The sequence below is a fragment of the Ambystoma mexicanum genome, chromosome 1q (assembly GCF_040938575.1).
Source record: "Ambystoma mexicanum isolate Mex_15411 chromosome 1q, UKY_AmexF1_1, whole genome shotgun sequence".
Lineage (NCBI taxonomy): Eukaryota > Metazoa > Chordata > Amphibia > Caudata > Ambystomatidae > Ambystoma > Ambystoma mexicanum.
Genome location: NC_090922.1, coordinates 571,799,603 through 571,827,532, shown reverse-complemented (window position 1 = coordinate 571,827,532; position 27,930 = coordinate 571,799,603). Strand labels below are relative to the sequence as shown.

Here is a 27,930-nt window from a genome sequence, read left to right as displayed (position 1 = left end):
TGAACGGGGAACTCTCTGACTCATTCCCCCTCACGAGGGGAACACGACAGGGGTGCCCACTCTCTCCGTTAATATACGTCTTGACGATGGAACCTCTGGCCATAGCGGTCCGGGCCCACCCCGACATCAAAGGGATCAAAAGGGGAGAAGTAGAGTTCAAGCTCTCCCTGTTCGCTGACGACATCCTAGCATACTTGGTGGAGCCCAGCTCCTCGCTCCCCCCCCTACTGCGTCTGATGACAGCCTTCGGGCAGTTCTCGGGACTAAAAATAAATGCAGCAAAATCAAAGCTCCTACCCATGAGGGTCCAGGACCCGAGGTTGGACCCCCGGGACAGGTGTGCGGGGATTGCGGTGGGGAAGGATTCCATCAGGTACCTGGGGGTAACCCTGACCAGAGATCTCTCGAGACTGGCCCCGGTGAACTATGGGCCTACCTTGGCGGGGGTTACGTCAGATCTGAGGAGATGGGGGTGTATGATTCTGTCCTGGTATGGGCGCATGACAGCGATAAAGATGAACGTTCTGCCGAGATTACTATATTTATTCACCGCACTCCCAACGGAGGTCCCCACCCAGCTGCTCCGCGATCTACAAAAAGCAATCCGCGAGTTTATATGGCAAGGGCGGGCCCCGAGGATAGGAAAGGCCACTCTAACACTACCCAGAGAGGAGGGCGGGTTCGGGCTACCGGATTTCCTCCTTTACTACCGGGCAGCCCAGCTGCGGGTCTTGCTGGAGCACATGAAGGAGGGGATGGGCACCTACTGGTCATACCTTGAGGATATGGATGCCCACCCTCTGAAAGTGCGCGACCTCCTGTGGCTGCCGCGCAGACTCATCCCTAGCAAACTGAAAGCCTACCCAACCCTGGGAATACTTTGGACACTCTGGAAAGAGGGACCCACAACCTCATACCTCACGACATGGCCCTCTCCAATGTCATCGCTTTGGGGCCACCCTCTCAAACTAGGCAGCAGAGGTTTCAGGAGTGCCCAGTCCTGGTCGGACGGGGGTCTGGAATGGGCGGGACAACTGTTCAAAGAGGGCGAGTTCCTCGAATACGAGGCCCTGCGAGACGCACTGGGGCGGGAGTCCCTTTCAATCTTTGAATATCTGCGCCTGAAAGGCATCCTTTGCGACCAATCATGGGGCCAGAACCTACGGAGACAGCTGACCCCCTTCGAAAAATTTCTGGACACGGCCACATCAAGGAAGGGGGCGGTCTCCAAAATGTACCGAATACTGAACACCGTTAACTTGGAGGGGAGAAGAGGGTTCCGAGGGTTTTGGGATGACCTGGCGGGAGAACCACTTACAGAGGAGGCGTGGTCCAAAGTCTTTAAGATAGCATTCCATGGGAACCTATTTACATCGGACATGGAACACAACTTCAAAATCTTACAGGGCTGGCACAGGGACCCGTTGAAACTGTCCAGGATGTTTTCGGGAGTGTCCCCCAGGTGTCCAAGGGGCTGTGGCCAAGTGGGGTCGAGGGGGCATATGTGGTGGTCCTGCCCCAAGGCGCAGGAGTTCTGGGAGAAAGTACGGGGGTGGATGGCCGAGGTCACCGAGGAACTAATCCCACTCAACCCCCTAACGATGTTGCTGGGCCTCCCCCCGGAGGACACTGAACTGTATAGGTACCCAAGAATGTGGGAGACGATGTTACGGGCGGGTAGAGTGGCCCTTGCACAAAGGTGGAAGAGCCCAGAGACCCCATCCAAAGAAGACTGGCTTAAGAAACTCAAAAACATGTTCTTAATGGATAAACTGACGGCCATGGTAAATAATGAACTGGGCTCCTTTCAGGTTAACTGGTATGGGGTCTACGGGGCATGGGGTTGGGACCCCCACTGACAACATGAGAACACTCTGGCGAGTTGGCGGGGGGTAGGTTTGGAATGCTTCAACCAAGGATGTAGGAGTAGCCCAGGACCCGGGAGACAGCGGATCTCATCCAGCCAATTTGGACGTGAGAGCATAGCATACCTCTGTGGCAACGTACAATGAACTACGATGACAGCCCCAGCTGTCCGACTTGCGAAGTGACTCTGATCTGGGGGGAGGGGAGGAGTTGGGGTGGGGGGGGAGGGGGGGGGAGGGAACCTGGGGGTTTTATGTCAATGTTAAAAGTGATGATAACAACGCTCCCAGCGTTGCCGTTTGTTTTTTCCTTCTAAAAACTACTAATAAAACCAAAGTTAAAAAAAAATATATATCTTTTCAAAAGACTGTTCTCGTCAGGATGGGTGATGCAATTAACGCGCACAGGTCCAAAAGGGTTTCGGCTACAGTGAAAAAAAAATCTACACAAAATGGTGCAGTAAGGGATAAAACAGAGTCCACCAGAATTTTCATGTCTGGGGGGGTGGGGTAATACTGGTTCTACTCCTGGTTCTCAGTCCAATTCCCTCCACACTTCCATGGATATGGCACCCGGCACACTTTTTGAGAGTCGCAATGTTTTCGTGTGCATGTTCACTTCGACACATCTCAGGGTTATAGTGCCCTGCTAACTATTTGTATAATCCCAGGGATCCCTAAGGCTCACTGTTGGGGCTTGGGTGCCCAGCTCACAATGTACTGTGAGGGATCAAGTTTAAGACACGGAACAGAAACACGTTTTGTATTGAATAAAGACTTATTATCAAAATAAAAAGAAGAGGGGTTGGAGAAATCCTACCTATTCCTGACTCTAAGAAGGGTTTCCCGACCTCAAAAAAAAAATAAAGAATAAAAATTAAAAAAATCTACGTCCGTCAGGATGTCTAAAGTAAAGTTCTCTGTCCTGTGTCCAAAATCCTAAGCTGACCCTGGCACTCTAAACTCAATATAACGTGAAATGCGGAATGCCTCTTGGCTGAACACCTGTAGCATCCGCCCAAATTTCCAAAATATAAAGTCTCCAAGGTGAAGAAAAGAAAGTTCCACCCAAGAAGGGACCTTCCCCTTCCTAGGCTTCTTTTGGTTATTCACTATGTCACTTTGTCACATTCCTACAATCCCAAGGAGAATGGTTCTTCCCTGGAGTTTTCTCAGTTTACACAACACTTTCTGTTGAGTCCACAAACCTGAGGAGAATGGTCTCTTATTCCATTAACACTTTACAGTTCTTTCTCTGGGCTCCTGATGCCCTTTTTTCAGAAAGTGGTATAGCTCTTCCCTTTTGGTCCACAATTCAAAAGGGGGCAGAGGTCTTCCCCCTCCCCCCCATTTTCTGTGCACTTTCTGGAGGTCTTTGGCCAGTTTCTCCAATCCCTGGATTACTATCCTGCCAGGGTTTTATTTCACTACTTGGGTGCAGTTCCCAGACTCATTTTGTGCCTGGTTTACTGAGTCCTCTCAATATTCGAGTGCAAATCCCAGGTTCACACTCTACATTAACAAGCTTCTGTATCCAGGTAATTATATCTTCAATATAAATCAGGCCAACGACCCTTATCCATTTGTGTTAAAATGTCCCAGATCTTTTGTTTGGGTTTCTACTCTTTACTAACAGCACACGGCATCCAGGGACTCGGAGCGGGGATGGTCCTGCTTTGAGCCTCCTCATTGGCTGAGGGGCTGCCACGCCCCCCGCCGGGGACCCGGGTACGTTTTGATTTTATTTTTGATTTGGCGAGGGCCAATCAGAATGGTTCTTTCATTCTGATTGCGCCCTCGCCGGGTATTAATAGGTCGTGATGAAACATGGGGATACCATGTTTGACCTAGCAAGTATATCCCACCCCCATGAGGGTTGTCTCCCCATATGTGGTCCTCCCTCACATAGCCTGCCCCACGGTCAGTATCCAGTAGCTGCTGACTTTCCCTGGCCACATGAGAAAAGACTTTCCCCGGGAAAGGAGTGACAACATCGCTAGATTTATCACAGTACCTAGCGATATAGAGTCTTGCTTACTCTCACAGCCAAACCCCATGTAGATTTACTGTAGGGTGCAACACCGTCGTTGGCAAGGGTCATTCTCACATATCTCAGGTACTTCAGATTTTTGTAGGCTCTCCAAACTAACAGGCACCTGGGTTCACAGGTCTCTCCACTTTGCCAGCGTTCCTGGGTATGTCGCCTATATCAGACCACTCCACTGTTGGAAGTGATCCCAATGGTATAACCTGCAAAGGTCACCCTGTTCCAACAAGTGGATTCTCTACTAGCACTCTTCTGCTCTCCTTCTGGCACCTCTCACTCTCTGCCTGCTTCTGGCAAGTCGTCCTTTTGGTCCAGTGCCATTATGCCTTTCTGGTATCAGTCATAAGACAGGGTATTGGTCCTCTATGGGGGCTCTTTCTGCAGGTCCATCTGGTTGGTTTATCCAATTAGCTATGCAGCCTAGCCCAATTGCAGCCTCAGTATACACTGCCATAGCTTTAAGCAGCCATCTTGTGGTCAGGCAGAAGCCCCACCTCCCATGTAAGGCTGCACATCAGCTCCTGGAATAGCTCTGTCGGCTCCACAGCCTGTACCACAGTGCTTCTACAGGATACCACAGATGGAGGAGGGGGGAGTGACCGTGAGCTGGGCATCACTGTGGTCAGGTCTTGATGTTCACACAGTAAGAACATTTTCATACAGAGCAGAGTCCATGTATGGATTTGATGGACATTGGAAATTATCTGCAGGGATCTCTGGTTCTCTGCATGATGGTTGAGCTGCTCTAGCACTGCCCGCCATAAAGAAATGCGGTACGGGACTAAGGGCTTGGTCAGTAAACTGCACAAATATAGTCTCTCTCCCTCAATCAGAGAGAAGGCCATATGCGTGGGTAAATAATCCCAAGGATGTTTTTACCACAAAATTAGTTTGGCAAACCGGACTCAGAAAGGGCTCACTAACTTAATGCTTCATGTTGAAAAATATAGTGCAAGTGTTTGCTTGACTCATCCCCATTGGCTGGAACTCATGGCAACCACAGAGTCACTTGTACATTACTGAAGAGCAGCATGCTGGGATATTATTATTATTTATTATTATAAATGATTTAAGCCATGGGCTACCCTTAACAGTGGCCCGAGCTAGAAATATAGTTATGAGCCAGCTGTCATGCGATGTATTACAGTTTTATATGACTTGTGCAGCTGCATGTACTCCCACCCTGTTACCAATTCTGATATAATGCAAACTGTTCTTGCTACGTTACCCTTGGATTCTGTCTCCATTATCAAATCTTCCGACACTAGTAATCCCACTGCTCCGGCAATCGTGCAGCCTTTGCCTCCTCCCGTTCCTGCTAATTCTTGTATTATTAATACCGTCTGCGCAGACTATGCATGCACCAATTTCCACACTTCCTCTCACCTTAAGGTGGGACTCCTCAACATCCGCTCGTTAGTGAGACCTACTACTTACTCAGCATTTTGATGTTCTATACCTTACTGAAACATGGCTCTCTGATGTTACTAATCACACTGCTGCCACTGCCCTACCAAATGGCCATCATATCTGTCGGGCTGATCATCACTCCACGCAGGCTGGTGGTACCGCAATCATCATTACAGATATGCTGATCTCACGTATTGCCATTCTTCGCCCATTAATGAATGTCAATATACCCTTATTAAAATTACTATTGATCCCAACACTACCATTTGTTTTCTTACTATTTATTGCCCACCCATACATATGCCGCTGTTTGTGGAACAGCTGCTTATGCTTTTTGGTGACTTTGTTAAACCCTCTTAATATGTAGTTATCCTTGGTGACTAACTATTGGGCATATAACGCGAATGACTGTGAAGCAAACCATCTTATGCTCTTGTGGGAGGCGTATGGCTTGCACCAATTCATAACATTTCCACTCAAAAAGAAGTACATATGCTGGACTGGGTTTGATCTCATTGTTGATCTCTGAACAATTTTGAAGTCTTAAATGTCCCTGATCAGATCATTGGCTCATTTCCTTTTGGCTGGACCTTCCTGCCAAAGTCACCAGGTTGAACTCCAATCCTCGTGTTGAACACACAGTTAGGAACACTCTTAAGATTACGCCTGCTGCATTCTATGAGCGTGCTCAACCTATGTTAGCGAACCACTTGCACTCAGACTGTACTATTACTTTAGTAGGCCAGTATAAAGAACTTACCTCTTGTATTGTTGAAACTCTCGCCCCTTCCTCTGTTCAACTTGTAAAAACTGAACGCTGGGTAAAACACGGTTCTCTGACGAAATACTAGGCCATAGAACTTTGAGAAGGAAAAAAAAAGAGCAGGTTTGGAGAAAAAAAATCCTCCGAGGACAATCTCGCCTTATATCATAAAACCACCATCTTGGCTACTAAACACGACTTCTATGATGAACAAATGAATAATGGCAAGTCCTCTCAAAGCGAACTCTTTACTATTCTTAAGGAGTTTGAAGGGAACACCAACTTCCGATCCTGCTATCACCAAGAGTGACCAGTGGTGTCTCGACATTAAACAGGGTTTTAATGCCAATCTTAATCATCGGGGTAAAATTGCCACACTACAAGCAAAACTGGCTAACCTTAACAGTACTAAAGTTGAAGTTTCTGATCTGCGCCCTTCTAACACTATCAATCCTATCTTTAACTTTAAAAAGGTATCTGAAGCTGAGCTGACATTGTCCAGCACCTTCAGCCATCCTCCTGTCCATTTGACTTCTTCCCCCCCTGCAGTGGTCGGGAGAACTGAGAAAACTGAGGAATGGTGTAAGACATGCAGAAGATGTCAGCCTAGCTGGGAGTACAGTCATTGTAAGGACCACAGCTCAGCACAGAACCCTGAGTCTCTGAATGAAACACCTGTAAGTTATCCTCTGCCTAACAAAGCAGCTGCAGACTTTTCCTACCGACAAAAAGGTCTGAAGTTCATTCATCGCCGTTTTTTTACCACTGCATTTTTAATTAACATTTTATTTTTTTGAGGCAAAAATCAAAAAATATGTGAGCGGGGGGTGGCATATAAGGAGTATAGTGAGGAATAAATAATAGAGGAGTAGTTTGCGCGAATCCCCACCCCAAATAAAACATTTCAAAAATGGATGACTTTCTGCCATACAATTTCGGCCAAAAATTACGCGGGAGAAAAAGATGAATGAACATACAACCCACTAAAATTGTGCCCCGTCTATTGATTGCAAGATGGCTCACAAAGGGGAGGAAGAGGCTTGTTGGGTGTTCCTGTGGCGCGAGATCGAATGGTGGTGGTTGTGAGAGGCGCTTGGACAATAGATGGGGCCAAATGGGAAAGGTGTGGGCTGTCGCGGATATGCCGGTTGAACTAACAGAGGTACAAAGGGGGATCTTTAAGCCCTCTATTGCGTGTTGCGCTTTAATTCGCACACGAAAATATGTGACACTTTCAAACTAGACCTGGCTGCCACAAGATAAATTCCACACATACAAAAAAGCAACGCGGAACCGAAGTGCAGTAGGCCTGTGCAGAAAATATGTGATATTTCCGGCATTTCATTTCACAGACTGACATCATAGCAGAGTTATTTGAAGAGGAAACGCTCCGCGCACAGCTGGCAAAGGCATCCCCCTCAGCCCGCGCAGCTTTTGAAAGGCCTGAGCGAGCGGGCAGGCGGGAGGGGGCGAGACGCTGCGTCGGGTCAGAGGTCGTGGTTCTCGGGACTGCGCTCTGGCCGGAACCGAGCAGCTCGCGGCTCCCCAGTGACATGCGCACGGCACCAGCACGAGGCCAGGGCCTTTTGTTTTTGATTTGGATATTTATAACACGCTGCGTACATAGAAAAGTGTTTTCCGAGCGCCAAGGTTTAGTGGTGGGTGCAAGCAGGGCGCAGAGAGTGGCAGTAGGAGAAGCACAGATGGCTACCATTTAAGTTATCTTCCAGACACCGTTTATATCAAGCATTCAAGCTATCTCCCAGACACCAACCGAAAACGTTTATTTTCAAAGCAGGAGTTATGGTAGTGTCATCAGGCTGGAAGGCCTCATGGAACAGAAGTGTGTGTAGAGCCTCTCTGAAGCTCTAGTCTTGGCTCAGTTGAGACTGTGTTCCAAAGGTTTCTTTCCCAGTGGGGATCTGGGGTTCCTAATGGGGATGTAATGTAGTGGGGAATTCTGATGCTGACATTTTGAAGATATACAGACCACAATGTGGCCCTGGAGATGCTTTGGACTACAATCCCCATGATGCTCCTGAACTGAATATGCTGGTTACAGCTAATGGGAGCTGAAGCCCAAAACCTCTGAAGGGCCATACAATTTTGAAAGGTATGTTTGGCTGGACCCGGAGCCAGTGTAGTGATTGTAGCTGGTCTGGTGCGATTGTATGGGGAGTCTGACAATCAAGCAGGCTGCTCTAATTTGCATGTGTGAGACTGCGATGCACCCGATGCACCGTCTCTGGAAGGTGTGAGACGGCGATGCACCCGATGCACCGTCTCTTGAAGTTGTAAATGTTTATGGTGTTATGGAATACAAACATGCACGGGGGCCAGCATTAAAGCCATGCACAAGAGATCACCCTAGCAGACGAGAGGAAAACCGGGACAGAAGCAGCATGAAACTAGGGAAAATATAAAAAAAAATATGCAATATGGAGACTGTTCGCAAGATGCGTGTTTAACGCAGGACTGTTGTACAGGCTTGGCGAGCCATTCGTTTGATGGGAGAACTAGAGATACATATACATACATATATATATATATATATACGCATATATACATACATACATATACACACACACATTAAATCCACAAAGCAAAGGATTTGGGAATACAACGGCATCAGAAAACGTAAAATGAAGCTTTTCGTCCAAACAAACATTGGCAAAGCCAACACAGTTAATTGCGTTTGACATGTAGTAGCGGTGAGCCAGTATAGCGTGGCAGCATAGAGAAGACGTTTTAAGGGTGTAAAGTTGCAACGGCAATGGGGTTTGCTGGTTTGGTGGGGGAGCGGAGCGGCAGTGTAAAGTGGTAGTGTGGAGGTGCAAGGGTGTTGAGGTGTGGATGGTTGTGGCGGGGGGCGGGAGGGGGGGCGGGCTATCCCCATCTGCTGTTTGCATATTGTACAAACCAAAAAAAAAAGAAGAAGTGCCCGGCCATTTATCTGCATCATGACTCCTTCCAGTGATAATATGATATTTTATTTATATCGCGCTCGTACACAAGTGTTTCAGAGCGCAAATATTTTTACATGTGTTTCGGTTGTCTTACTAAGGGATTTGGGCTTGGGTACCAGTGCGAACGCAAGAAAGTACGTAATTTCAGAGTAAATTCGGTTGGTCCAAATAATGCAAAGACCCTGCACATTGGTTTAAATGCCGGGAAGTCGCTTAAATTAGAAACTTGTGCTTTTTCCCTAACAATGCTGGTGGCATGCAAACCACTCTGGTTTCCAGCACCCTTGTCCCACTCTCTCTCGTGCAAAATAAAAATACATTTCTTGGATAACGTTACACACCCATAGGTCTCAGAGCGCTCAACAGAAGACATGATTATCCCACAGAGTGGTACTCATTTTATCAACCATGGAAGGATGAAAGGTTGAGTTGACCCAGCCGGGATTCACAGATGCCACAGCAGGCTGCACACAGATATCAGGGGCGACCGCTTAGCAAAGGTATTGCTACCAAAAATGAGCCAAAACCAGAAAGTATTTAAAAAAATAAACACAAAGTAAAAATGTTGGCACTGTGGGCCAGTGACTGATCCATTTCTCCTCACAGTTGGTTCATACTCTCAGCTCACTAGCATGACATTTTAGTATTTAAATGTGCAGGAAACTGACACACAAACTGACACACAAGCAGATTTGTCAAAAATCTGACAGTTAAAACTCACGATGGTGTTAAAAGAGGAAACTGTGGTTAGAACGGAGGTCTTGTGTTTTTAAAGCATACCGACAACGCTCATGGCCTCGTGCAAACTGGCGAGATGTTTTGTTGTTGTTGGACACCACTGTTTTTCAGAAATGGGTCATGATGAAATGATTCAATAAATCATAACTGCCACCTGTTGTCTGCGAGGGTGACATCAAAACAGAAGCATTCTGTGCTTCCGACCTGACCGCACTCCAACACGATTTGCCGACAGGGGCAGTGCCACCAGTTGCAGAGGTTCAAATCTCACATCCGGCTGAGGATGTCGAACGTGCCATCTGAAGGGGATTTGGTGGTCTCAGGCAGAGTTCTGGTTGAGGCACCATGTCCAATAACGGCTGAGATAAAGGCTGAAGTTCGACAGGAGTGCACTGAGCCAGATAAGACTGCCGTCCCCCGGTTTTTGGCCAAATTCCATCACTTGCAGGGGGAGGAGGCTGCCACACCGCAGGTCATCCAGGTCGATGACATCATCGGTAGCCTGGTGGGAAGGTCTTCGCTGTCTAATGTAGATGCCATCGGGGACCCTACTCATAGCAAAGTGGACTCCGGCTTGAGGAAAGCTTATGGGGTGCCCATCTGGCCTTGCATTCTGCCAGGTACTCCTACACAGTGGCGGCTGCTCTCAGTGGCTTGAAGTCCGACATCAAGGTTGCAGAGGATGGCTCCGACCCGACTCCACTTCTGGGGGTAGTTAAGGCTCAGGTGGAGTTTGTGTCGGACCTTGCGTATGATGTGTGAAGGCTGCTGCCATTTAGATGGGTTCCACCATCACGGGCTGCAGGCACCTTCACACCAGGGATTGGAGGACGGACTCTAGGCGATGAAAATTCCCTTTGAAGTCTGCATGCTGTTCGGGGATTCCCTTGAGGACAAGGTGCAAAGGATTTTTAACGCTGCAAACATGCAGGACAGTTGTGTAAGAAGTCAGCTCTGGTGTTCAGGGGTCCTGTTCCTGCTTGGCAGCCGCTGCGTTCTATGAGTCACCCTGGTGTGTGGGGTCTTCCTGTGACGGTGAGGAAGTGGTGCTCCAGTCGGATCTCCTCTCAATGCCGGCCGAAGTCCTGACACCATGCCCTTTGGGGGGTCATCTGAAGTTCTTCAGGACCCTTTGGACCGGTCTTTCTGGAGAGGCCTGTGTGAATCGTCTGGTTCGTTGGGCGTACAGGCTGGGGTTTTTGGACATCCCTCCCCAGATACCCCAACAAGAAGGTGGTCTTTTGGCAGGTCCCCTAAGGTCTGGGTGTGTACTCCATCGTGTACATGGTGCCGAAGCCCTCAGGGTCGTACCGTCTCATCATAGACCTCAAGTCCCTGAACCGTCGCATTCTGACTCAACATTTCAAGATGGAATGTGTGGAGCGTGTTATTCCTCTCGCAAGAGACTTGGATTTCCTGGTGTCCTTGTATCTGCAGGATGCTTACTTTCAAGTTCCCATCTGGTCTTCTCATCTGAAGTTGCTCAGGTTTGGTGTGGGCAGGGATCCTTTCCAGGTCTGAGCCTTACCCTTCGGCCTGGAATCTGCACCCTGCTTCTTCACCAAGGGCCTGGGGCCAGTCGTAGCTGCTCTGCACCTCTGATGGATTCGGGTTTTTCCCACAATGACTGGCTCCTGAAGGCCCGGTCAGAGGCCCTTCTGCTTCGGCATGTGGAAACTACCTGTGCCCTACTGTCTCCTTGGGCTTCCTCATCAACTGGACCGAGTCTCACCCCCCAGCCCTCTTAAGACCTTCAATTTATCAGGGCCAGATACTGGACGGCCAAGGGGCAGGTGCTTCTGCTTGCACAGGCTCAGACATTGAGGGATTACCTTGTTCTTCTTTCTCAGAAAGTGGCTCAGGCCCGGGATTTCGTTGGGCGCTTGGGTAAATGATAGCCTGTGTGTTCCTTGTCCCCTGGGTCAGGCATCATCTTCGTCCTCTGCTGCTCCACGTCCACTGTTTCTGGAGGGAATTCTCTCTGGACTTCGAGGCCCCGATTCCGGTGGTCCCCTTCCTTCGTGTCACGCTCTTGGCGGTGGCTCCATCTGCCAAATCTGCTGAAGGCGTTTCCTCTCTGCCCTCTCCGATCATTGTTACCTCAGACGCCAGCCTGTTGGGGTGGGGTGCAGTTTCTCTGGGACGGACTCGCCAGGAACTGTGGTCCAATGTGGAGGTGTCCAGGCCTTCCAACTGGAGGGAGCTAGCAGCAGCCTGCAGGGATCAGAGGGCCTTTACCCAGATGTTGCAAGGGGAGGTGGTCCTCTTGCGCTCTGACAACAGTGCCACGGTGGCCTATATCAACCGTCAGGGGAGCTCCCACTCCCTGTCCTTGTGGTCACCTTCATTTTCAGGACATTTGTCACACCACCACCTGATCTGACCCACACACATTTGTTCGGCACCACTGTTTCAACTTCCACCATAGGGAAGCTGGGGCTTTAGGGGTTGGGGTCTTGAGTGTGGCACGTCTGACTGGCTTTTGTTGGTACTGCCTTGGACTGTATGCTCCAATAAATTGGTGTTGGTTGAGTTGCATATCTCAGTTGGTCTGTGGCGTTTGTGATCTCGGCCCATTCTCTCTGGAGTTGGCATGCCTCATGTTCGAATACTGGGACGAGGAAGAGTGGACGTGGAGTTAATGCTTGGATTACTTACCAGTAATCGCCATTACTCCTGGTCATACTTTTCCACGTCCCAGTATGAGTTTCCCTCCTCATTCTGGCCCTGTTGACAAATGGGCCATTTCGGCATTGTTATTTACTGTTGTGGCTTGGGGAAGACTGGCTATTATGCCCAGATGTGGGGGGCAAGTGGGTGTGGCCAGGAGAAATAAATAGAAAAGGGGTTCCTGTGGGAGGTTGGCCACCTCATGTTGAGTTCTGGGAAGAGGAAGAGTAGGACTAGAAGTAATGAAGATTACTGGTAAGTACTCCAAGCATTTGCCAGGCACTGCTATTAGATGCTCAAGCATGCTCACCATTTTGCACTGGCTACCATCATCGATCAGTTAATACCACTGCAACAGTGCCTTTCCAATGCCTACACAAAATCCCACTGTTGGCATAACCAATGCTGGTTTCTTTTCCTTGCAGCCTTCAAGAACTGCCACAAAAACATGGAGAAACCAACTGAGGGACAGGGACCCAGAAATAATGCGACCACTACCGCTGGGAAGCCCAAGAACAGTCAGTGACTCAAACCTGACAATTCAACGCCGAGCACCCCAAACAAGAGACGCCGGAGAAATGCCTACCCCGCATCCAGAAGAACAACGCGGGGACACCCACATGCACCGGTGGCCCTCTGCTTATACAGGCTGGCCCCCTTATACGCCAGGGGATACTGTGACACTTACAAGACATATTCCCTACCCTTGTGCCAAATTGCAATATTGCCATACTTGCTGTGCCAGCTAACCAATCCACTAAAAAGTTTCAACCCTCTGCATACACCTCTCAAACTCTAACCAAACACAACCACAATCCTATAAACACAGCAATCCGCACAAACTTCACTACACTGCAACAACAAAACAAACCACACAGACTCGCACAACAGCACACGACTACTGACCGAAAAGGCTGAATTGTGTTTCAAGGACGCCCGCAACCCTCCATGGTGAACGGTAGAATTGGGGAGGCAAGGCCAAGCCTGTGGTACTAAACCTTGACTGGTAAACTGGAAGACAGTAAAGACAAGAAATAAAACGTACACAGCCAGTGAGTTGGCAAGTGACATGAGAGACCGGTGTGTGCTAAAGAAAGATTGAAGTGGTAACATATTGCACAATTGAAGGCTGCATGCGTGTGGATGAGACGCAAATAAAGGCAGTCCTTTGAATGAACATTGAAGTAGCTTTAAAATCAGTTATATGGAGTAACAGAGTGGTCTGGCGAAAGAGGTAGCCCACTCGAAAGTCTCTGAAAGGTGAAAAGTTTGTAGCGATAAAGCCGATGTATTGTTAAAGTGAGGTGATCAAAATTAACCCACAGAAAAGGGGAGTGTAAAAAGGTGAACGTTGAACTTTGGTGCATAATACAGTGAACTACGCAGACCACAAAGCACTGGGGCAAATAAAAAGGAGTGAGAGTTGAAAGCTGGAAAGTCGAAGTGGTCCTGTGGAGGTCTGTAGAAAAAAAACATGCACATTTGAAAGTCTTAGACATCAGGAAACGGTCCAAGCCCGACTGAGGGAGACCAAAAGTATAACAAGTTAGGGGAAGGGAACCCCTAAAGGAGGTGAATTAAGCTTGGGGAAGGGAACCCCAACAAGTGTTTTTGTTTTGCTTTGAAAAGTCTAAGCCCGACGGAGGGGGACAGACATGAACCTTTTGGCGAACTATTTTTTGGAAAGTAAGATTTTAACGTGGCAGGCATGGCGGGTCTCAATCCATGTTTTGAATTTCCTTTGAGTTAAAAAACTGAGCCAGATGTCATCCTAGCTACGGGGACCACCTTACTCCGTGCTGTCCAGCATGGGGAGGAGAGCTGATTCAGCCAAATATATTCTTTATATTTGAACACTCATTTTCCTTTACGTACATATCTCCTTTATACACTTTTTGTACAAGAGATAGGGCATGCATTAGGTTTGGTTAGCGTAGGCCATTTTGATTTGACAGACTCAACTAGGACTGTTTTATTTATTGTTTGATGGTCGAGACTATGCCCATCCTAGTTATAGGGCAAAGTGCAAATTTTTCTAAACCCAGAAACTTTTATTAAAGTTTTACAAATTCTACCTTTTGTGTCAGTGTCATACTTGTGATACCATGCCTCCCCTACAGTATAAATAACTTCACTTTCACCCAGGTGCCCGAACATTTTAATCAGCTGAACCCTTTTAATTTAAATATTAATACATTTCATATTGCCCCCCCCCCCCAAGTTTGTGAACACGCAGGTTTGAAAATAACCACAACTTTCACCCAGGCAGCCTGCTCTCTAAAAGTGAACACTGCTAGTAGTCCCCCCCAGCAGTCCCACACTCGCAGCAGCCCACACACCAACTCTTTCCCAGCTACCCCGCCAACTGCACACCAGATACAAATGCTGCACCCACTCCCCCACCACAAACGCACTGCCCGACCCAGCACGACTGCACAAGCCGGAGAGAGCCTGGCCAAACACCCTCCTTACCTACACACCTGGAGTCCAATGCGCCCGAAGCCTGGAACAAAATCCTGCAACGAAGACTGGACACGCAGCCCACAGCTCGCCCCAGTCCCAGGCGCAGAGGAGGCAAGCCCTCTTCTGACACAGCTTCCCCGCGGCAGTCTAGCGCCGACAGGAGACCAGAGGTGAAGAAGAAAGCTTGCAGGAGTGCAGCAGAGGTTCTCCTGGTGATGGTGACAGGCACAGCAGAGGGTCCAGGACAGAGGACCATGAGGCGTATTGCAGGGTCACATTGGTGAGGTAGAAGAGCTGCTGATCTTTCTCCTCTTGCCTAGCCCTTTTTAACGCACAATTTGGCGCCGGGGCCCCTGTGGCCTCTTCTATTGTCCTGGCCGAGGGCATAGCACCACACACTCAGCCAGTTTCTGGCTGCTGCTACTGCAGCCGGCCCTCTTCCCCAGTCTTCCCGGCACCTCCCGCCCCACCGACCCTGCTGCCCCTCCACTGGGGAGGGGACTCGCCTTCACAGGGGTCAATGACCATACAGCGGGGCACTAGTATGTCTAGTATATCCAGAATGAGTTAAGGTGTCAACTGGAAGGACAGAACTAGCCCCGAGAAAGCAGCCATGATTTAGCCTCTTTACATTTGTGATGAAAGCTGGCCATTCAATTTCTTTAGGTAGTAGGTTCCAGTTTAGAGCTTCAATGTCTGCCAGGGTTCCAGCTGGCCCACACCCTGAAGATAATTTTGCCTAGACACAAGGTGATTCTGAGAAGTTGACAGAAACTCAATTCTAGTATCGACAAATCCGAACCTGGGAGACAGGTTAGGCCTTGGTCGGTTAGGAGAACATCTTGTCTAGAAGATATGTAGCTCCATCAGGACCAGCATACAGGTATGAGCTGCTGTAGGCACAGTCGCCTGGTTTCAGTCAAAAGATCACCCTGCTTTATTTTGTAATGTAGAAATAGAGCTGTGAATGCAATATACGTAAGAACCGCGAGACGTGTCCAATTAGGAAAGCGCATCATGGTCCACCATAGCTACATATGTAAGCAATGAAAAAAACCTATAGGTTTGGTTTTGTACATATCCAATTTTCAATGTCAGCAGTATAATGGTTAGCACACGCATACACAATAAAATTTCCTGGGCCCAACTGGCAGATTGTTTTTAAGAAGGGGGTGGGGGGGCAGGACACGGTTACCCTGATTACATGAGTATTGGATCTTAATGCTCTCTAAAATAGAATAAAAAGAAATTGTCTCAAAGCAATTCTTACGATGTGCTCCAGTTCACACACTGCCATGCACAACTGTATGTTAATATGTTCAGAAGATTTACATGGTCTGAAAATGATTCCCTTTGCCATCATGAGACTTCTAGCCACACACTCACGTTCCTAGCAGACTCCTTCATGAGGACCAACAGACAGAAGACGGATATGGTCCATAAAGAGCCCGACCCACGCGCAGGAAATGGATTCCCGACCGCTGTGGCCAACATGCTGCGCTCATCATGGGGATTGCATGAGCTTAAACTGTAAGAAACCTCTAGAAAGAATTGAGAAGATTGGCTGGATGCAGGAGAGGCCAGAATACCACAGCCTGTACATATATAGAAGGAGGCGGCTTCAGAGACCTCTACACGGGGAGCACCAAAGAGTAGTAAAATAAAGAGCCCAACCCTGAGAAACGGCACACTGACGCATGGGCCCAAGAATAATGGCGTGTCGGACACATGCAGGAGCAAAGCACTGCAGCCTACAGTGTTCACAAGGGTTACATGCGGTTTTAACGAATCACAAAACGACAAATACATTTTTAACGAACCGAGAAAAAAAAAATACTTTTTTTCTTTATTTTTGGGTGGGTTCGCCTACCCCGCCCCCAAGCCACCTTTTTTTGTTTTTATTCATACTTATCCCAAATAGTTTTAAAAAATACGTTCTTTTTTTTATAGACGTTTGGGGTTCATTAGAACATTCCATTCGTTATTTTGTATTCGTTAACATCACTGCATACCGTTCACAACACGTGCTGGATTGTTTTGCACCATGCATAAAGGTCCGAATCACAGGAGAACTTTCGTGGGCCGGGCCGGAGAATAAAATGGACATGGACAGAGTACCCCAACTGTCTCAGTTGAGTGACGGTCGCAATGATCAAGTACCTCCCCAAGGAGCCCGTGGGAGAAAGCTGCCATTAAGCATGCCCATTGCCCCCAAACTAACTACAAACAAAGTAGGATCATAAGGCCATTTCTCCCGCTCTGGATCACGGGGCGGGCCACGCGGATGCCCTATGTATTCTATATAGGGAATTCTGAGAGGAGCAAGGTGTTGAGTTGCCTCTGCACATCTGCCCGAGGGTCTAGACATCAGGCGAAGTTGGTCTACGGCAAGGTCTCGGTGCAGGACAGGGTCTGTATTCCCATCTATGCTTCGTGGTATTAGGTGGCTACCACCGAGCTCACATTTGACCTCCGCGGGGCACGGGCACTGCTGCAAGCTACAGAACCCATTCTCCATGTGCCATTGGTTCCAATTCAACAGGGGGTGCATATGGCACCAGGTGTCTGAGATTGTATACTACAGGAAGCAGCTTCCCCTACACCACACCCCCGAGGCATGTAGACCGAGCTTCTATTTACTGACTGTTCTCTATTACACCCGCCCGAGCCACATTGGGAATGATGCGCCCCCTTCCCGTTTGCCTTTTTTTATTTATGCATTGGGCTTTTCCAACTGGGTTGATTTTCTTTCTTGTCCCGGATTCTTTTTTGGTTCGTTTTCTGCATCATTCTTATTTTTCTTTGATTGGTTGCCTTATTATTTCATGTATGCACTCTGCTTCATGTTCACCTTTATTGTCTCACTCCGCTTTATTAGTTGGGAGACTGTTATGTGGTCATGTGATTTTGGGTCTGCTGTAATTATTTCTATTTTATTCTGATTCAGCATAATTATTAAGATTTATAAGGATCAGTAGTGTTATATGTGGTCCTTATTGTAATATTTGTTTTGCAATGTATTTTATATCCTTCTCTTGGTCTATATGGTTTATTCTTTAGATGGACATATCCTTGCGACCCTGATGAAGGCGGCCATACGCGTGGGCGAGCGCCGGAACTAGTTGGTACTTTGTTTTACCATTGACCGATCCAGCCTTGATATCTTTCAAAGCAGACCATGTTTATATGTTATTTTTGGTCATTGTATGGTAGTGGCTTTTTCGAGCTCACATGGTGATTGATTTGTTACGTATTTCGTCTTGTGTATAAAATGCTGGAGTTTTACTCAATGAATTGTGTTGCGCCTTTGTATTCTTGAATTGCACTACCCGTTTTGCGCTCTTGCATATTTCCATGTTGTGTGTACTTCACTGACATCTGCATTAAAAGATCATTTGTTCTACACCACAGTATATCTAACTTATTGCCCCTCTAGATTCACTGTTTTATTGTGGCTCAACGAGCACATATTACACTTTACTGGCACCCTACATGCCTCGCTTCCCTGGAGTATTCCTCTCTTTGTATATGCCCGATACTTGGGTTGGTAGGGGCCTACCTCTCCTTTGTTTTGAATGCTCTCCTTAGTAGCGGGGTCCCCAGTAGTGGGCCACATGTGCCCGTAACTCAATGAGCCAGAAAATTCAATGGAATATCCCAGAGGGTAGAAGAGGAGCATCCTTTCAAAACCACCACAATCGCACTTATTGCGCCCCACATTTAAGGAGAACATCAGTCAAGTTCTCATTTAAGTAACTCCTCCCCCCGCCCCCCCATCCCTGATATTCCATGCAGTGTTTCTGTAAAACAACCTGTGCTTCCTCTCTGGTGTACAAACATGGATAGTCAAAAAAATAAATGGTGTGCAGGGGCACTAAGAGTTAAAAGAGATTAACACCAGAAGAAAAAAACGAATGTGAACATCCAAGTGCCAAAAAGTAAAAGGGCAGGACAAAACGGTGCACGTAAACTATATTTTGGTTACAAATTTTGCATCTGGAAAAAAAAAAAAAATAAATAAAAAGAAGGTTTCTCCTATACAATGGAAAAGGGATGAAAGTATTGCGCATAGAACTATTGGTGAAAATTCACCAAATTGTTGCTGCTGCAGGATTTCCTGCCGTCCTGGTGAAAAGTTAGTATAAAACATGGCATTTGTGCGCAGTGCATTTTGGGTGTGCCCAGAGCCATGATGGACATTTTCTTCAGGCCCAAGTGAAAGCTGCATTTGATGTGAACTTGTGACGTGGTTTGCATTATTCCACTGGCACACACGTTTTCTTGCTTCTGCACTGCTCAGGGACTGTTTTGAAGAAGGTGTCAGCTGGTATTTGATAATATTTTGAGGGAATCGTGGAAAGCTGAAGAAAAGTTATGTAGTGTTTTCGTGCTTTCATGAGAAAGGGAAGTGTTTTTCCTCTTGGGGTTGTCGTGGGTCACTCCGGCTGCGGGCCTACACGAACTGTCAACAGGTAGAGTCTTTGAAAGCCAGAAAGTTCTGGAAAATGTCATGCTTTTGTGGGAGGCTTAAAATGACGGGCATTGGCACAGTCAAGCACGAAGCTTCTCTGGAGGAGTGGACTCACTGCTTCCATGCCCTTTGACGTGAGCATCTCTCCCACTGCCTGTTTTGGGGCTTTTCAGTGTATCCCTGTCAAGAGGAGACTTTTTTAGGGGTTGCTTCAGTGAAATATTTTTCAACTGTTTACATTCCTTCTATGTGAAGTAATTGAATATATTATTTTTACTGTATGTTTCATGTATGCTTTTTGAGAATAAAGGGCCGTAAAGAGCCATTTTACAGTTTATATAAATGCCTTATAAAGGTCAAGCACCCAAAAAGAGATTTTAGATGCTAGGAAACGGTACCTCGAGGGTCAGGTATTAAATGGGGTTCTAGACTGATCCGTTATTTGAGGACAGGATGAGAGCTTTACAGTGGAGGTAGCGATTCAGAGGATTTGTGTCATGGTATTCTATTTAGGCTATTGATAATTTGTAAGGCTGAAGCCAAGGGTACGAGGTTTGAAAGAACCCACCATTGTGATTCTGCTCCTGGGTGACCCACTCGTCTTGCTCACATTTTTCTCATTTATTTCTCCCTGCTGCGTTTTTGCTCCCAGTTGACCCACTGCCTGCTCCTACGTGTACCTATGGTGATTTTCTGCAGAGGGATTCCAGTCCAGCATTGACTCAGTTCCCACTGCATCATTATTATGGTATTTGTTGAGTGCAGACCTAGCTTCGAGAAGCAACGAAGCGCTTTACAGAGGTATACAACAATACAGATGCATAATGGAGTGCTTTTCAGAGATAAAAGGACTGATATACAGCAGGGGTAGGATACAGAGGGGCACAGAGGAGGGGTACAGCTGTACAGGGTGGCAGAGAGGGGTGCATGGTGACTAGGGAGTCAGGTGGCATGGGGGACGACGTGAAGGCCTAGGTGTTGAGGAGAGACTCCTTGAAGAGGTGGGTCTTGAGTTCTTTTCTGAATTGAAGGAGTGTGGGGGGGGAAAGAGTCTGATGCTGATGGGAGGGGGGTCCATAGTCTTGGGACGTAGACAGAGAAGGCTCGTTTTTGGGTCCTTTCCTTTTTGCAGCAGCAGATTTCAAGACTGCACAGGTCCTGGCTTCTGGTGGTGTGCTGTCCACTGGAGATGCTGAGTTTCTCTGCGAGGTAGCTGGGTGACTTGAGGGTGACTACCTTATAGATGATGCAGTAAGACTTGAAGGTGATTTGTGCTTGCAGTGGGAGCCAGTGAAGGTCAAGGAGGGCCGGGGTGATGTGGTCATATCTGCATAGACCCTTCACGAGACATGCAGCCATGTGTAGGGCACTTCTCATGGAAACAAGGGAGGACAACAAGAGACCTTTGAGGAAGGCATTACCCCATCAAGGTGGGATAGGACCAGTGCTTTAACGGTGTACCTAAAGATGTCTGGAGGGAGGAAGGGCTCGACTTTCTGCAAAAGGGAGAGCGAATACCAAGCTGTCTCGGTTTTCTTAGCTATGTGCGTCTTGAAGGGAGAGGTGTTTTCTGATGTGGAACCAGAGGATTTTGGCGCAGGAGGTGAACTCGGATTTGAAGCCCTCAGGGTTCCTGGTTGATAGCCGTGTCAGTATATCTGGGTGTTCGGTGTTGGTGAGGAGTAGGAATTCAGTCTTGGAGTTGACCTTCAAGTATGCACTCGACATTCAAGACTAGATCAGCGAGAAGCAGGGTTTTAGCCTGTGGATGTCCTTGAGGTATTTGTGTCATCAGCGTATTGGTGTATGTGGATATTGTGTGCGGCTAGGAGGGATCCCAGCAGCTCCATGTGTACCTAGAAGATCACTGGGGAAGAGGATGGAACCATGCAGGACTCCACAGGTGATGGGTAACATAGGCGATCTAGAGGAGTCCATTTTAACAAACTGCTGGCGGTTGGTGAGGTAGGACTTGAACCAGCATAAGACTAGGTTGCTGACCCCCATACTCCGATGTAGGGTGTCTGTGAGCGCATGGTGGTGTATTGTGTCAAAAGTGGCCAAGAGGTCGAGTAGAACCAAGAGGCAGGGTTGGCCGTTGTCAAGGATGTTGAGGGCGTCGACTAGCTGTATGGTTGCCGGTTCCATGCTGCATCTCGGTTTGAACCTGGATTGGTAGGTTTGGAGGAGACTCTTGGTGTCGATGTGTTGCTGCAGTTGCACAGCTACCACTTTCTCAATCTTACCTGGGAAGGGAAGATGGGTAATGGGGCAATAGTTACCTTGGTTGTCAGGATCCAGAGTGGGTTTCCGTAGTAGAGTGAGGAATTGAACTGTCTTTAGGGTTGATGGGAAGGTGTCTTGAGTTAGGGAGCTATTGATGATCTCCAGGTAGGGAAGGAGAACCTCTGCAGGGAGGTCATCTATAATCTATATACAATGTGGCTTTGAGGGCGGCCAGGGTTTCTACCAGTTCCTCTATAGAGAGTGCCTTGAATGTTGTCTAGAGTGTGGATATTTCACAAGGAGGGACGCGAGGTGGGTCTGTGAATGCAGAGCTGGTGTCAATGTGCTGGTGAATCTTGCTCATATTGTCATTGAAGGTGTTGATGGCAATGGCTTTTTCGATGGAGTGTGTTATGCCATGGTCATGTAGTGGGTTGATGCAGTGCTTAACAGCTTTGATGAAGGCTCTGCTTTTGTTGTCAGCTTCTTCTGCTATGGTGTTAGGATAGGAGGAGTCCTTGGATGCGTTGATTAGTTGTCAGCGGGTTGCTCAGAGTTCCTTGAGGAGCACCGGGTCAGATGCGGTCCTTGAGAGGCACCAGGTTTTCTCTCGTTTCCTGACGACTCTTTTGCAGAGGATGAGTGTCAGGAATGGCACTCTGTCAAGAGTGGCACAGGGTACCAAAGTAGGGTTTGGGTGGCTGTGCTGAGGTAAGGTAGCAGATAAGCACACACAGCAGGAAGTTCAACAAGAAAGAAGAGTAGGAAACAGTAGCTGCGAGCCAAAAGATACAAAGGTACAAACAAACTGGATTCCCTCTTGGGGTGTATGCTGAAATGAGAAAGAGTGTTCCACGAACCTTAGGAAACTCCAGCCTTCTGCACAGATTGCTATAACAGAGGCCCACGCTGTATGCTCATGGCTGGGAACAACAGCAGTGGGTGTCTGTGACACTGAAAACGCGACAAAGGAAGGGGCAGAGGTTGCCTGCCGGAAACCAACAGGCAAGCTCTGTACAAAGGGATTACATAAGAAACATGAGAAGACAAGAACAGAAATATCCAGCGAAAAGGAAGTCAATGAGCAATTTAGCAGAAGAAAATAAAGGAAAGGCAGTTAGACTGAAGTAGATAACCTAAGGTGGAGTACAGAGAACTCTAGGAAGAGAACAAGGGAGCAGCAGTCAGGAAAACAGAAGGGCTGCAAAGTAGGAAGCAGGTCTGCAGTCAAGAGTGGCACTAGGTGCAGGCAAACTGTAGTGGGCTGCGGAGGTCTGTAGTAGGCTGCAAGGCAGGGAGTCCAGAAGAACAGGACAGAGAGATTAGTAGTAGGCAACAGACAGAGAGCCCAAAAGAATAGGGCCGCGAGGTAGGGAGCCCAGAGGAGCAGGCCGTAGGTAGCTAAGTGTAATACAGGCTGTAAGGCAGAGGAGTGTAGCAAGCCGCAAAGCGGGGAGCCCAGAGGACAAGGGCTGTAGGCAGCGGAGGGAGACAGGCTGCCAGGAAGGTGCCCAGAGGACACGGGCTGTAGGCAGCGAAGAGGTGCAGGCTGCAAGGTAGGGAGCCCAGAGGACAAGGGCTTGGAGACAGCAGAGGGTTGCAAGCTGCAAGGTAGGGAGCCCAGAGGACAAGGGCTGTAGGCAGCCGGAGTGAGGCAGGCTGTAGGCAGGGAGCCCAGAGGACAAGGACTGTAGGCAGCCGGAGTGAGGCAGGCTGCAGGGCAGGGAGCCCAGAGGACAAGGACTGTAGGCAGCCGGAGTGAGGCAGGCTGCAGGGCAGGGAGCCCAGAGGACAAGGGCTGTAGGTAGAAGGCAGCAGAGCGAGATCGCCTGCAAGGCAGGGAGCCCGGAAAGGGCACTGGATCAAAACAGGATAATGCAGCAACAGGAACAGCATACAAAGTAGCAGGTCAAGGCAAACAGGAGCGGGGAGATCTCAAGATGCAAGACACTGTGCTCCTGCAGGCAGCTGCTTATATACAGCCCTGCCCTGTTCTGAGGCAGGCTAATTGACAGCACCTGTAGCAGCACACCTGAAGACAATCTGCCTCCTCCCTCTCTGGTCCTGAGCAGGTGGAAGCAGCATTGGCTGCTAGGGCTTCTGGGGATTGTGGTCCCAATAACGATGAATGAGAATAGCCAGGAATTGAGGACTGCAGCCAGGTGCATTATGGTAAATGTAGTTAATTGAATAAAATAAGAAAGAACCAAAGTTGAGCAAATGGAAATAAAAGACCAAGGCGTGAAAAGGAGTTGTTCAAGGAGTATTAGGAGAATAAATGAGTACCAAGTAGTCCATGATGGTTGCCAATGCGTGCGCCAGAGGCGCGGGCATGACAATGAGTTCCTGCAGTTACCATAGTGCATTATGTGTCCAAATGTCTTCCACAGTCTTTCTTAAACGTGAATTAGGACCAGACGTGCCATGTTGTTCGCCACTAGAGACAGCGGCTTTTGTAGGGTGCCTTGGGGCTTGTCCTCACAATTACCCTACCAGAGGTGTCCACTGAATTTGCAGTAACACATTCAAAAACAATACGCATACCAACTAGCTACTAGGACACTAGTAAAATAACCCTACCAAAAGACATCAAAGTAACAAGTTGCTACACCTCTAAAACCAACTTATATATCACATTTCCAGCCAAATGCATCCTAGCATCACGAGAGTGGTCGAGCTGGGGTGGGTAGATAGTGGATGCAATGCGCCCCCCATGCCCAGTCGTTCCTGTTGAGCAGCCTACTTTTGCAGCCAGTAGGTCTGGCACTCCCAGTTACTCATTTATCAAAACAAACGGCAACTAAGAGTCTCCCCGCCAGACCGCCACACTTGGCGTCCTTCATTGGGCCTCCTGGCAAACTCTTTCAGTGGTGTGATGGTAGGTCCTGCTGCCCCTGTGCCCTGCCAGATCAAAGATTGATGCCTGATGCCACTTGTGTGCTTATCTGTGACTTTGAAGGAGTGTGGGTTTGTTTGTGGCCTGCCAAGGAAGCCGTAAACCATGCTAACCGGGGAGGGAAGCAAAAAATGTATGAGAGGGGAAGGTGAAGGCAGTTCACATTCCAGAAGTTTCCAAAATGTTGCTGCATCAGGTGCAATTACTTTTCCAGAGGATTTTTGGGAGATGGTGCCTGACGACGAAGCCATAAACCATGTTCACCGGGAAGGGAAACAAAAAATGTTTCTCAACCGGTGCCGGCATGAATGAATCTGAAAGTGCACTGGTTACCTGGCTACCCTCTGATCTCAGGCCCAGGTCCCCTACCGACAGTTGCACACCCGCACTGCCCCCTGGCAACCCTTGCTCTCGGGGGCTGTTCTGTAACCCTACAGCCCAGACTAGCACTTGACACCGGATGGCTGCACTTACCCTTGCACTTCAAGTTGCTACCTGCTGGCCGCACTTATTTATTGACTTTGTTTATCTTATGTTAACCTAAGCACTACAATGTCCCCTCCCCTCTCCCCCGCACTTGCGCAATCTCAATGTCACCTGGCCTAGTAAGATCGCTGTCTCTGTCTTCCCTCTGTTTCCCCTCCGATGCCTAGTCGCGCCTTCAACCACTTGTGTATAGACACGTTACAAATGCCTTATCATATGAGGAACAAAACTCGAGGTCAAGGATGCACAGTTTCCAAAATAAAATATTTGCACCTCAACGAACTGCACCACACAGGACAATTCATTTTAAACCGTTAATTAGCGTTATCATAGATGTGTTATCATGCCTTTCTACAGTACACGATCTTGAGGGGTGTGGCGTACAACCCCCGAACATCTTGAGGGGTCTGGGTTTAGTCCATCGCACATCCACCAGCAGCAGTCAGGGGATCAAACGCCAAAGTGGGTTCCATGAGCTCAAGAAGTGTATGCAGATTGCCGAGGTTCAAGGGAACCAACTGCACTGCTACTCAGCTTCGAGGCGCTGCACTCTCCACTAACGCTAAAGGGCACGTGGGGCTCGGCTGGACAGAGGCGGCGCTCGCGGAGTCTAACAGTCTGTACGATCACCCCAAGAGCAGCAGCTGCCAGCCTGCGGCGGAATGAGAGTAGTATATGTGGAATTAGAATTCACTGGGCGCGTCTGGTGCTACTTCTCCTCCTCCCCGGCCGCACCCCACGCGTAATTTGTTTATGTACTTATTTGTGTAGGCGTGTTGTTCTTCTCGGCTCATTTGTTTTAATGGGCGTTGCACAGCATGAGCCGCTCCGGTGTTAGTGGAGTGTGGCAGCCCCGGGGAGGGCGCGCGTGGTCCAGCTCCCTGGTCAGAGCCGCACCCCAGCGGTCACGCGCCCCGAGGGCCCGTGACCGCGCAAGCATTCCATCCCCGGGTCCTCCTGGCGACTTTAGGAAGGATTCGTATGTAAGCAATCCCTCATTACAGGGCCCTTCCCGCAGGTGTGACCGCGCACAGGTGCAGCGGAGAGACCGCCCCTCCCACGCCGGCATCATTTGCGCTGTCACATCCTATTTGTGACACGAGGGCCTTGCACTTACGTTTTAGGAACTGCAACGTGGTGTTGGAAGAGCCCATTTGTCATTGTCGCCCCTCCACCAAAACGGGCTATGTCCCCTTGGCCACTAGGCAGAGCGGGCACGACTGCCGTTGCCTACTGCGCAACAGCTGTTAGTGCGGTTTAACACCAATTAGCAGCAATGCAGTTTAAGTGCAATTAACGCCCCGCCAAATGCACAATAGCCCCCATCATCAACAATGGCGAGCCTTTCATAAAAATGATACGAAAGTGTTTGCACTACAGTTGAAAAGAACGGTAGCAGCTCTAAGATTCGCCACGGGCCCCTGGCAGGAGTGCCTGTACGGTCTCTCTTCCTGTGCAGCACCCAGCTTGTAAAGTGCCGGTACTACCAATGTAAATGAATACAAGCGCTGCGGGTACAATCTATTTAAGTAAGCAATGCTGTGAATAGGCACAGGTGCAGGTTTAGTAACATAATTGCACCAGTAGTTGTTGGCATTCGCCTTCATTTTTTTTAACAAAAAAAAGTGCAGTGCTGGGTGTCAGAGAATGGCAGTGCCGAGTCGAGAGAAAGCAGCTGTTCCCCATTGTCAGTCGGAAAGTTGCAGCGCTGCAGCATAACGCACCCCCGCCCCAGAATGCACGCGCGTTCCTGTACCTCGGATGTAGGTGCACTTGCTTTCGTCCAGCTGGCTGGAAGCGGAGCCCCCCATGCCTCCTCCTGCGCGGTCCCCCTCTGTCCTCGGGCGAGAAAGTGCTCAGTGGCTGACTGTGCAGAGAGGCGCTCCGGCTGAGACCCTGCTTCCCCCGCTGCTCTCTGCAAGCGTCTTGTCCCGGCTGCTTCAGCAAACGTGTAAACTTCCTGCCACAGGCGCACAAAAAAATAGCGTTTGCCACCAACGAGCCTGCAAGGCGTCCAGCACCGCCTGTGCTTTACTAACTCTGCCCGGAGTGGCGCGTCAACCCCAAAAGGAAGAACTGCTGCCCCCTGGCGGAGGAAAGTAAAGTGACGTCTCAAGTGCATGACTTGCAGTTGCGAAAACGGACAGCAAGTACTTTAAACGTCACCCCTGGACTATTTTTTCAAGGGATTAAACATCTAGAACGGGTGAGCTATCGCATGCATTGTGTACGTTTTCACCGAAAACACATATGTGTTGAGATTGAATTATTTGAAACAAAATCTCACTTTAGCCTACTGGCCCAAAGCCAGCAGCAACTAGAGTTACTCAGCTACGGACGTCGCTCAAGGGTGAGCCGCAGTAACAGACGTCGTGTACCCCGTATGTTGCTCGCCAGTGGGATGCATTAGCTATGCTGTGATAGGAGGGCAGTACCAAAAAAATCAAATGATACGGCAAGTGTAAAATACTGGCATAACGGATACACGTGAATAACATACATTCATTCATTTACTAACGCGCTTAAATAATAATTTGGCATTTATATAGCGCTACTAACCCTCAGGTATCTGAGCGCTGCTTATTATTACCCACGGTGTGTGGTGCTCATTTATCGAGCTCGGAAGGATGAAATGCTGAGTTTGGCGCTGCCGGGATTCGAACCTGCGTCAACCTTATGTCAAAGCGAGCGCTCTACTCGCTGTGCCACTTGACGGGCTTAACCAGGGTACGGGTCTGTGTCGCTTTGCTCCCAAGACCCACCTGTTGGGACTGAGCTATCCTGCTACTATGTGTACATAGGGGCAGTGTACCATCTTATTATCACTTAAAGTCCTGTGACGCGCACGGGGTGTTATTCTATGTAAACCGACACAATGATGTTCAAGTTTATACATCTCGGAAGGGAAAAGGTCGCTGCGGTTTTACAG

The 27,930-nt window shown here is 48.6% G+C and overlaps 1 protein-coding gene and 1 long non-coding RNA gene across 2 annotated transcripts in view; one reads left to right on the top strand and one right to left on the bottom strand.

Annotated features, from left to right (window-relative positions):
* LOC138521725 (uncharacterized) overlaps window positions 1-14,653 on the top strand; it is a 45,691-nt gene extending 31,038 nt beyond the window's left edge. Inside the window, exon 3 of the long non-coding RNA XR_011283103.1 lies at window positions 12,885-14,653. This is a non-coding gene — a long non-coding RNA (uncharacterized lncRNA). The remainder of the gene's footprint in view (window positions 1-12,884) is intronic.
* Window positions 1-27,053, bottom strand: part of NIBAN1 (niban apoptosis regulator 1) — a 491,461-nt gene extending 464,408 nt beyond the window's left edge. The window contains exon 1 of the mRNA XM_069641063.1: window positions 26,758-27,053. Within this exon, the coding sequence (XP_069497164.1) occupies window positions 26,758-26,812 (55 nt within the window). The 5' untranslated portion in view covers window positions 26,813-27,053. The remainder of the gene's footprint in view (window positions 1-26,757) is intronic.
* Between the last annotated feature and the right edge of the window lie 877 nt (window positions 27,054-27,930).